The 12,012-nt window shown below is 42.8% G+C and overlaps 1 protein-coding gene across 2 annotated transcripts in view; it reads right to left on the reverse strand.

The window, feature by feature from the left end:
- The window catches only part of XPC (XPC complex subunit, DNA damage recognition and repair factor), a 40,048-nt gene that overhangs the window by 23,063 nt on the left and 4,973 nt on the right, over window positions 1–12,012 (reverse strand). For both annotated transcript variants that reach the window (XM_017505035.2, XM_017505037.2), the window contains 6 exons: window positions 10,752–10,947; window positions 8,338–8,450; window positions 6,168–6,291; window positions 5,062–5,146; window positions 3,370–3,527; window positions 2,757–2,877 (listed from right to left, as the gene is read on the reverse strand). In XM_017505035.2, the coding sequence (XP_017360524.1) occupies window positions 2,757–2,877; window positions 3,370–3,527; window positions 5,062–5,146; window positions 6,168–6,291; window positions 8,338–8,450; window positions 10,752–10,947 (797 nt within the window). The remainder of the gene's footprint in view (window positions 1–2,756; window positions 2,878–3,369; window positions 3,528–5,061; window positions 5,147–6,167; window positions 6,292–8,337; window positions 8,451–10,751; window positions 10,948–12,012) is intronic.

Below are 12,012 nucleotides of genomic sequence, written 5' to 3' on the forward strand. Positions count from 1 at the left end.
TACACACTGGGGTCAGTTGGGGGGAAATAGGGGAGGGACAGTGGGGGGTGGGAAGCTGGGGAGAGAGAGCAAGGGGAGAAATGCCAGATGTAGGTGATGGGGAGAAAGGCAGCAAATCACACTGCCACGTGTGTTCCTATGCAACAATTTTGCATGTTCTTCACATGTACCCCAAAACCTAAAATGCAATAAAATAAAATGGGAAAAAAATAAAATAAAATAAAAAAAAAGAAAAGGCCACAAAGTGTATGATTTCTTTTATACTAAATATCCTGAATAGGTGAATGCACAGACACATAAGGCAGATTGGTGATTGCCATGAGCAGGGATGGGGAGTAACAATGGGGTGATTAATGGATACATATAGCGTTTCCCTTGGGAGAGACAAAAATGTTTTGGAAATAGAGGTGGTAGTTGCACAACACTATAAATGTACTAACTGGTCACTGAATTTTACCGCCTCTTAAAAAGTTGTATGACGCCATCTTTCTTAAAAAAAAAAAAAAAAAAAAAAAACCCAAATACATATGTACACAAATACACAGGAACAAAGTCTGGGAGGACAATACTAAAATATTAATAAGTTACCAGCCTGGCCAACAGGGTAAAACCCCATCTCTACTAAAAATACAAAAATCAGCCGGGCGTGGTGGGGCATGCCTGTAATTCCAGCTACTTGGGAGGCAGAGGCAGAACAATCACTCGAACCCGGGATGCAGAGGTTGCAGTGAGCAGAGGTTGCACCACTAAATTCCAGGCTAGGCGGGAGAGAGAAACTGACTAAAAAAAAAATTAATTATTTTCCCTGGGCAGCAACATTATAACATAATTATCAGCCTTGCCAAATATCTTACACTTTTTAAAGCCAACATGGAAGAAGAGAACTAAAGATGTCAACCATTTGGCCTCTACAGGTATGAAAAATCTGGTCTTTTTCTTCCAAAAGAGAATCTGGGATTCCCAGACAGAACTGTATGGATTAACAGGAATCTTCTAGGGATAAAGCCACATTTCCACATCTGTTTTTGTCTTATTCAGACAGAGCCTTACCTACAGATACCTGTAGGCATTTGATAAAGCCTGCCTATTCCTGGAGCACTTTGCTGTGGGTAACCCCTCATATAGGCACCGATAAATGAGAGCTACGCAGAACCCTGGCACAGTTAGGGCTTGAGGAATATCTCACTTTATAGTGTTACACTCAGCTATTTCCTGTTATATAATCCTTTACAAATCATATATTAGTTTATAGAAATAGGGCTTGAAGGTTCCCTTTATATAATCCTCTATTTATAATCATTAATAGTTGATAGTATGAATGCCTAAAGAATATTTACCTACATATATACCTATAATTATATCTAGTTTATAATCAGAGGAATGCCTAGAGTAGACACAGTACAGAGCATGAATTAAGGGATAAGCAGCTTATAATCAGTGGAATGTCTAGAGCAGACACAGTGCAGAGCATGATTTAAGGAAAAAACAGTTATACCAGGACAAGAATCCATGGCCCAGGCGGCAGCGTTCAATATCGTAAAGATACCCGCTGTATGGCAGGCTTGGGGCGAGAGCCACTCCTCCTGATAAAGGAGTTGTAGGACCTTGCTCCAGTTCTTGTGGAAGGCTGCCCTCAGAACGGCAATCCACCTTGGTGACTGTGAACTTTACCAACTCTTGCTACTGCGCTGCTTGAAAAGCATCTTCCCATAGAATCCATTGGAAGCTGCCAGAAGGTGGCAGTAACCTTGACAGCTCTGTCACTGCTATGTGACTTAAAGCATCCTCCTATAAATCTTCTTAGAAGTAGTTTTCCCATAGATAGAAGTATCGCACACTGCACCCTCTTCACTGCGCACAGCCCACCTTCAAGCCTCGGTGACCTAATGGGGGTGGATCCCTTACTACACAGGGCCCTTGCCTTCGTGGGAATGGGCCCCCTGCTGTGCACTGTCCACCTCCCGGCCTAGGTGACCTAATGGGGGTGGACCCTATGTTTTATTGCTCACGACCCTATCACTATCCTTAAAGATGATTTCACTCACTGCCCTGCCCCCTAACCTATACACAATAAATACTCACGCTTCTGGACATTCGGGGCCTCGCCTGACTGCGCTCATAGGTGGTGTGGCATCTCGAGCCCAGCTGCGTTTTCTTTGTACTTCTGTGTCCTATCTCTTTATTTCTCGGATCCTGCGCCTCAGCATAGCATAAGGCTCACCCCACGACTCTGTGGGGCACTCAGCCTTACATCTGGCTCCCAGTGTGCCCTATACTTTGCCACCATGATTCCTTTTCATGTACAGAACCCTCCCCACTGCATAGCTGCCTGCCAGTGTCATCACCCAAATGTAAGGCACAAAAACACATTCTCAAGGACTTTGGCATCCAATTTGAAAAAAAATTTTTTCTTAGGACTTTTGAAGACAAGATTGGAATAATGAATGGAAATATTTCTAGTACATATGACCAAAAATTATGGGCTTCTTTGTAGTCCAGTACTCTAGGTGATAGGAAGGAAAGAATGTAGACCTTCCACTCAGACTTCGATCCCCATCTCGATTCTCAGGCTCACTATGAAAAAGACCTTAGGGGCATCCCGTAGCTATTCTGAGCTTCAGCAGCTATCAAGGTCATTACAAGGACTGAATAAGGTATTGTCGGTAACACACCTGGAATGGCATCTGGCACATGCCTGCCATCATCATTAGTTAACAGTACTGATAAAAAACAGTGCTCCAAGAGGAATCACTTACATGGACCAATTCCTCATCATCTCGAGCAGAGTAAATAGCAAATCTCCTTTCCAATGTAGCCTGCAGGTTATCTTGCTCACTGGCTGAAAGATCTGCATTAACTGTAAATGTTCCAATGAACCTGGAGAGAAAGCAGGCATTCCTTGTGTCAGAGGTCAGGGCAAAGGGGAATTTTTATTCTTTTACAGCCAAGAAAATCAAAAGAGGGAGTGAATCATGAGACCCACCTGCCTCTGTCCTACTTTCTCCAGCCTGTCTGGCTAACTCCTATCATCACTGCGGACCCAGCTCAGACTTTACCTCCTTGGGGAGCCTTCCAGATCTCCCAGCTGAGAAAAGCGCCACTGCTCTGTGAGCCTGCAATCCCCAGAACGCTCCTTCCAGGGCACTCCTCATGTCACCCTGTAATTACCTGGTATATGTTTGTCTCCTCACCAGTCTAGGAGCTCTACCAGGACAGGATCATGCCTAACATTTCTCTATCTTCAATGCCGTGCCCACCACCTGATACACAGTTATCACCTCAAGTTTGTGGAAGTGACCTGAACCCAGCCTCTGAGAGAAACACAAATCCCACACTCGCCAGCTCTGCAGGACAGGCAGAGGACCTTACCACTTCACCAGGTTTGAGAGGTAGTAGGTGTCCACATCTCGAGGCGGCACTCTGGTAAAGCGGGATGGGACGACGGAGAGGCCAATAGCATGCAGATCTGGCTGGCTGCAGATGTTATTTCGATAGAAGCCATTTGCTAGCAGGCAGAGAAGGTGAACCTGTGAAGAGGAAAGGAGGAAGGGGCAGCATGGAAGGCCAGAGACCAGGAGAATTTTTGCCGCCAAAGTCGACATCTTGTGGGCAAGAAATATGTGCTGCCATTTCTAAGTATAAGAAAGTGAAAATACTAGTATTGGCCACTTCCCAAGCCTGTCTTTCACCCTCTCTTCTTCTCCACGTATACTCACTCCTTCAAAGGAATCATCAAAACTCAACGTTTCAAAATACAAACTGCTTTGTTTTCCAAGAGGTCTTGTCTTTTAGAGATACATACTGAAAGATTTCTGGATGAAATGCTGCCATGTCTGGGGTTTGCTCACCACAATCAGAAGGCAAGGCAAGTAGGGTGGAGCTGGGAGACTGCTGGGAGCCTGTGGAAGCTGGCGGCAGGATACTGCTCACTGGGCTCACTGGGCTGCTCTCACCATCTCTCTGTGTGTTTGAGCCCAACCTTCTCTGTCACAGGCTCCACATCTCCGCCCCTCCTCTGATCCCAAACTCCATGCTTCATCCACCTACTGAAATGATTATGTGACCTCTTACCCTCCTTCCACATGCAGCTTTGCATGATTTTCCCTTCAATATTGGCTTCCTCCTCCCCCAGTGACAGTCTCCCTATTTTCATCAATAGTGCTGCCTCTCTCCCCTCACTGGGCTTCAAACCTGGGAGTCATCTTCCCTTTCTTTCATCTCCAGCACTCACCAAGAGGTAAAAGGCACACAGCTATCCCATTTCGTGCTCTAGGCCTGAGGGGAGTGGGGGGCAGCCCCTCTCTAACCTCATTACCATCCTTGTACCTCTAGATTTCTGCAGCAGCTGCACACAAAGCATCACCCCCATCCCATTACTAATCCTCTCTGGCAGCCCACTATCCATCAGAGGGAAATCTAATCCCCCAACACCTATACACTCCACACACACGCAGGTAAGCTGGGTGTCTCGCCGTCCCTCACAACTTCACTAGTCTTCAACTCCTTCTTCTCGACTCTGCTGTAATCCTTTCTCCTATATAAATCCTCCCCTAGCTCCACAGAGCCATACTGATCTCTCTCACTGTTCCAGGCATAGTCTTGAGTTTCTCTGTTTGGAAGTCCTTTTTCCATCTAGAGATCATACTCCTTAACTGCAGGAAGTAAGCTTTAACCAAGTCTCTATCCCCACCATGCCAAGCACCTTGCTAGGTGTGTACAGGTGTTCAATAACTATCAGCTAAAGTCAAAAGCCAGTGCCTGCAGCTGGGATTAGAACTAATGATATTAAATGGTTGAAAGGAGAGATGGAAGGCAAGTGCCTGTTATTTACCATCTGCTGCATGCCAGGCATTATGCCGCAAGTTACCTTACCTATAATACACACCCACCCTCCGAGGCAGACACTATTACTACCCCCACTTCCCAGGTGAGGACACAAAGCCTCAGAGAGAGTAAGAAACTTGCCAAGGCCACAGCAAAGCCAGAAATAAAGCCTCAGTGAACACAAGCTTTTTCTACCCATGAGAAACACTGTCCCTCCCCACCACGCGTAGCCCTTACCTTATGTGTGTCCTCATGGACCTCTTTATTGAAACGTTTCATCGCCCTCCGAAGATATGTCTCAAACTCCATTTTTATCTTTTCGCTGCAACACATAGTGAAACATCTGGGAATGAAGTGGGGAATTGAAACCAGATCCCATTCCCCCAGGCAATTCCTTCTCCTCAGATGACAGTGAATCACTCACTGTTTCCCGACACAAGGCTGTGTTACTCAAGTCCATCTGCAAGCCAGCTATTTCCTGCAGGGTCTTCTGCTCCCTGTCACCCGCAAACCTTAGCCTGGGACATTCTGTACCCAGGTGACCCTCCTCTCAACCAGCAGCAGATCACACCTCACCCACATGCCTCAAAGCTCACTTCTTCAAGAATTCTCTGGCTGTCCAACTCTTCCAACTACTGACTCCCTCCTTAGCAACCATTACCTTTATTAAGGTTAAATTAACACACAGTCATTTACGTGACACTGTTCTAGTGTAAAACCTCTTTCAGTCTGTATCGCATGATTCTTTAAGACAACTTGACACTTCTTGAATGATTTATATTATCTCCTTCTTCTGTGCCTCATAATGTGCTCATCACAAAGTGGAATTCATTAACCCATTAACTACCAGGCATTGTGCTCCATATTCTCAAGCCATCAGAAGCTGCAGAGGTACTCGGGATGCTGGGAAGGATAGGGGCTCCCTACCATGGCGGGCATTGCCTCCAGTCCTGCAGCATGGCATGGTAGGGAAAGCGTGAATGCCAAGTCAATGAGAAGGATTAGATCTCAGCTCTTCCATTACCGGCTGAGTGACTCCTGAAACATTACTCTATGTGTCTAAGCCTCTGGCCCCTCATTCATAACGCTGTTCTAAGGATTAGATAAGATAATGAATGACCTGCTCAATCCTTGGCACAAAGGAGTTTCCCCTCCTCATCCCCTGCCCAGCCAAGACATGAAAGTGTCTCATTATCTAACGATAAATCAGGTTCCTGACCCAAGGTTCTCCACCACCTTGATAGTCAGTCCTGGTCCCCTACAAGTTTCTCAAAAGTCCTCCTAAGCAGCAGCTGTTGCCCACTACATGTGACAGGAGCCAAGAAGCAAGGACCTAAGCTTACCTTCTTTCTCTTGTCTTCGCCTGCTCTGGGGTTTCAATCTCTATCTCCACTGGCTTCACAGGCAGAAGAGATGGAGAGAAGGCTGTGCTTTCTTTTCCGTCACCTAGCACAGGCTCACTAAGTTCTATGAACAAGCATTTTAAAAAATCGGTAATAGTAATAACAACAATAATAGCTACTGTACTGAAAAAAATCAAGGTTCTGCTAGGAAAGAGGAAGTGAGGCATGGATGTGAGAGAGACAGCCCACAGAGACCCCTAGGCATGCCCTATTCTGAGTCCTCCCATGTGCCAGGCACTGTGCTGAGTGTTGTATATTCATGTGTCTCATTTAACCCACACAACCCAGGCAGTCTTTAGGTGAGGCCCTAAAGCACACAGATACTGGGTTGAATCAGACACAGACCCCTCTATCAAAAAGCTGACACTCATGCATGTATGTATATACTTAAAACTCTTTAAAAAAAAAAAAAAAAAAAAAACGAGAATCATCTCTTTTTCTCTGTATTACTACAGTAACACTTAGCACAATTTGCTTTGCATAGTGTCATGACTTAGGTGTTCGTCTTTCATTCTCAATCATAAACTTGCAAGTGACAAGAAGTATATCTTTTTCATCTCTTCACCTCCTACATTGCTTGTATACAGTAGCTGAAAAGGACTGAGCTTGCTGAACTAGATCTAACTGAAAACTTCATTAGTGAAAGTTTCTTAAAACAGGCTCTGGGCCTAGAAGCCATGACACCTCACTGGTAAAGAACACATCTAATGCCAGATCTTGGTCTCTATATACAAATCCCTATTAAAATAAACCACAGCTTCTTGGAGGAAAAAAAGGCTGGTTAGTCTAGAGCCAAGAAAAATGTAACCTGAACAAAAATGTTCTCAAAGACTAATGAGGCCATGTCAAAAGGACATGGTAGTATAGCTAGCATAAAGGTAGCATGACTAGTAGAGGAACAACCTGACATTAGAGGTGACTTAATCAATGTGACATGAGGTTTAAAGCATCACCTATGAAGGAGTCTTGCCAAAAAAAAAAGGTTAAACAAAACTAAATCATGCCTTTGGACTTGGTTTACAAGAAATACAGAGGATACTGAGACAATTTTAACAACATCATGAGATGTGTGACTGCTTATCAGACAAAACCAGAACATGAGACACTCTGCAAAACAGAAAGACTAGGACCCTTCGAAAAAGGCAGTGCTATGAAAAGCAAAACAAGGTGGTCGGTGGGAGCTACTGCTCTACGTGAAGAGACAAAAGAGACATAACCACCAAATACAAGGCTTGGTTGGATCTTGGTGTGGCAAAAGAAACAGTTATAAAGAATGTTTTTATAACAATTGGGGATTGTTTTTCATTTTCTTAGGTGTGATGAGGTCATTCTGTCATGCAAGAGGATGTCTAATTATTAGGAAATGCATGCTGAAGTATTCAGCAGTGGAATATCAGGATATCTACAACTTATTTTCAAATGGTTCCACAATGAATATTTATAGAGAGAAACATACATTCAATGTGACAAAATGTTAATGTACCTAGGTGAAGAGTACATATATTACATTTTTTCACTTGTTTGATAAACTTGAACATTTCAAGATAAAAAGGTGAGGAAAAGACAGGACAGACAGAAGGCATCAGGAGTGATAACATTAGCTGGTATTTACTGTGAGTGTATGATACGACAGGCCCATTACATTCGCAAACATTCTTTTCCCCACAACAATCCTACAGACTATACTGTGAATGGCTAACATTCAACATTCAGTGTTTACAGAATGTTACCAATGAGAAAACTCAGTTTAGAGAGGTGAAGTTACTTGCTCAGATTAAATGACTCACTCACACTGCTACCTAAGGGGCAAAGTTGAGTGCTGAATCCAGGTCTAACTACTTTCAAAGCCTGTGCTCCTTTTCTTAAATAGTGCTGCCTCTCTATTTATACCTACTGCATTGACAGTCACCAGAGGAAGAGCCTTCTTTGATAACTTGGTCATGAGTTTTTCCACATATCAAATCAAGTCCCTAGTCCAACCTCATCTGTGGTCTAGGTTGCTCAAAAGACAACAGGATTATAATTAGTGATTTGACTCCAACCAGAATCAAACAAACAACAACAACAAAACAGAACCAAACAGTTCTGAAAACAAAGAAAGATGTTTTACCTTCCACCTCTTCCCAGTCATCTTCACTTTCTTCCTCTTCTTCGTTGCTGTCTTCATTCACGGTAGCCCCTCTCTTCAGATGGTGTGCCTTTTTGAGGTCACTTGGAAAGTCCCTGTGTAAAGACCACAGGAAGGAAGATGAAGAAGGTTCAGACATCCTAGTGTTCCATTCAAGCTAAATGGAATTTTTTAAAGTCCTCCTATTTATTGAAAATCTGTTGCAATTATTTAAAAATGATTAGTAAGCTCTGAGCATCACTTTCTCCAATAACTTGTGTCTCAAAATCTCATCAAGATGTGCTCTGATCAACTGTCTAATCAATACCAGATGTGCTATCAAAAAACCCTACAATTGAGATCTGTGTGAAAGAAAACAGCTATGCCTAGACATAACAAGGAAAAGCTGGAAGACCCAAAATAATAGCATGAGTTCCAGAACTGTGATATCTGTGTGATACATGTGCAGTTGGAGGCTAGAAAGAAGAGAATAAAATTTACATTTCCTTATCAACTACTATAAGCCAACTCAGATATCCTTTCCATCTTTAAGAAATATAATGTAAGGAGACTGAAGTTTGTAGCAGGGATGTGACTACATATAGGTAAGTCATAAATAACAAGAGACACAGACAGCAAGCTAGCTAAGTAGATAACAACATAGATAAGTAGCTGCTAAACAATGGCTCAAGACTAAGTACTTGCTAACATGTAATATACTTCTGCAAATTAATATACAAAATGTGTCCAGAGTATCCAGTTACTTTTAACTTGTGTAAACTTTGGCATTTGGTACCAAGTGAGAATATTATCTAGGATTTTGGCATAATAAAATAATCATCAATCTTGAGATATAATAACACACTCTTTTTTAGGGTATGACTTTCTCTCAACACCACAGTAATAAAAATTTCCCTTAGAATGAACATAGCAGAAATGACCACAGTCAACACTCAGGGGAGAGGGAAAGGGAGACCCAGAACTTTCCTTGACAGTATTGTGGCCTATCTCTGTGTATATGTCTCTGGAGATAGAATTCAAGTAGTGAGGGGAGGCAACTGGAAAGCAGTAAGCACAGAGGCATTCTTCAGAAAGGTCTAGGGAAGGCCAGGTACAGTGGCTCATGCCTGTAATCTCAGCACTTCAGGAGGCTGAAATGGGTAGATCGCCCGAGGTCAGGAGTTTGACACCAACGTGGTGGAACTCTATCTCTACTAAAAATATAAAAATTAGCCAGCATGGTGTCGGGTGCCTGTAGTCCCACCTACTCAGGAGACTGAGGCAGGAGAATCATTTGAACCTGGGAGAGGCGGAGGTTGCAGTTAACCAAGACTGCGTCACTACACTTCAGCCTGGGTGACAGAGTGAGACTGTCTCAAAAAAGAAAAGAAATGTCTAAGGAAAAGGAGAAGTGATGAACCATGTGGAAAATCAGCATGCTGTCCCCTGTCCCCTCCTGTGCCCTCTACTGGACTACTCTCCCGTGCCCGGACTACAGACTGCTGGAAAAGCCGATACTAAGAAGATAACAACATAGGTAAACAGCTGGCTAAACAGTGAGTGAGGATTTGTTTACGAAGCAAAGGAACAACTACTCCTCTGTTCTTCCTCTTCTCCCCACCCCTCAACTTTCTTAGGAGGCAGATAATCAAGTGTTCCCTGGGCTCATATTCATTGCTCACAATGTATTAATATAAATGTTCATTCATTGCAAAAATATTTGTTCAGTTTCTGTCAAATAAAAGGCCCTGTAATCAATGCTACAGGGCCTTTTGAACCCCACATGGTTCCAGCCCTCTGAGAGGTGACAGGGCAGTAAGCCTGGGTATGTGGTATAACAATAACTGGCAGACATATTACACTCCCCAGAAGTGCCACAGGACATCAGAGGAGAGAAGAGGGAAGAATCAATGAAGCCTCTAGGGTAGGTGGTTTTGGATCTGCATCTTCAAGATGGAAGCCAGCAAGTACTCCAGGTAGAGGGAATACCATGAGCACAATGCAGGTGTAGAAAGTACGAGAATGTGTTCAGTGAATGACGAGAAGCCCAGGTGGGCTAGAGAAGTGTGTGCTTGAGGACAGCTGCATGAGATAAAGCTGGAATGGCAGGTGAATATTTCATATATATCTAATATTTTTGTGTAGTAGAAAGAGTACTGGACCAGGAGTCGGAAGACCTGGGTTCTCCTGCTTTTGCCACTGTCTGGCTGTGGAAGCATGAATAAATCACTTCTGCAGGCATCACTGTTCTTATCTGAAAAGTTTCCAGCTCTTACTGGTCTGAGTTGTACCTAAAAGAGTTTAAAGATCCAATCTTCCATGTACCCCAGTGACAAGTAAGAATAGAGGTTTTCATTATTCACAACTGTCTGATGGGAACAATCAGGACCCAAGACAAAGCTTTGTAGGCATCTCACCTAACGTCATCCCCATCGCTGAGGGCTTCATCCTTTATAACCTTGAGGTTTTCAGATTTAACAGTCACCTTGGCCACTTTCTTTTTTGCTGGACCATCTGCTGAACCCCCAGGATCACTGCAGCCTCTCTTCCTCTTTCCCTGTGAAACTTTGGAGAGAAGGCTCTTCTTTGGGGGTTTCTCATCTTCAAAGGCATCTAGTTGATCAAACAGAACAAGAAGTGAGGGGTGGAAGGAAAGGTGGAGGCAGTGCAGCTTATGGGCAGCAGCATGAAAAGGCTCTATGACCTGTTTCCAAACCCCATCTCCATCACCTGTTTGCGATCCCGTCTGGTCAGCAACTAGCTCTCTGCTTCTTCCCACCTGCGGCTAGTCTATGCTCCTTTATTAGCACTTTACTTCTCCTACAACTACAGAAAACACCATAGGACTCAAATCAAACCTAACTTCCAGATCTGAAATGTCGGCTAACTCCAGCCAGGAAAATACAAAGTCCATTCCTTAGCATCCTATTTATTTATTATCTGCCAAAACTAATTATTTGTCTTAGGGATAATGTACTCCTCTTAAGCAAAATGTTAAGTTCATAAACATGTCCAAGTTTCACCACAACACCATTACTGTTAATCACATCTCTGCCATCCTTCAAACTGCTCAAAACATACTGCTCTGAAACCTTTCCAATCCAACCCAAATGGCACTCATATACCAACCACCTCAGCAAAGTTACAGTTGGAAAAAGACAGCGATAATTCAAAAGTATTTTCTTAAAATAATTTTTTGTTAAAAGGAAATTAAAAATGTGTAAGTTGCTGGTTTTAGTCAAATTGAGTATCTAAAACTATAGTTTGTTTACATATAAGTATATCAATACATTAGTTTTAATATGTTGCAATATGGCAGGGAAGGATAGTTTTCTATTTTGTAAATATATTCACACAAATTATCTTGAATCTGAAATAAATCTTTTGTCTTTGTATGACTCTGCTTCAATTAATTTTACAAAACAAAAATACCTTTTATTGAGGTTCCAAAAGGGACTGCAGTAACCTAAAATATCAAATTATTTAATAATACAGTCTTTTCATTGTTTGTCTTGCTAACTCTCTGGAAAGGTATTTATATTCCACAAGAATATACTTTTGCAAGAGGGAAAAAAAAAAGACTCCCTTCTGATCTAAATGAAACCATGATTAAATGTTAATAAAGTTCGTTATCATAGGAGCATTTGTTTTAATGCTAAATCAATGATTCCATTGTTT

The sequence above is a fragment of the Cebus imitator genome, unplaced genomic scaffold, assembly GCF_001604975.1.
Source record: "Cebus imitator isolate Cc_AM_T3 unplaced genomic scaffold, Cebus_imitator-1.0 Scaffold332, whole genome shotgun sequence".
Lineage (NCBI taxonomy): Eukaryota > Metazoa > Chordata > Mammalia > Primates > Cebidae > Cebus > Cebus imitator.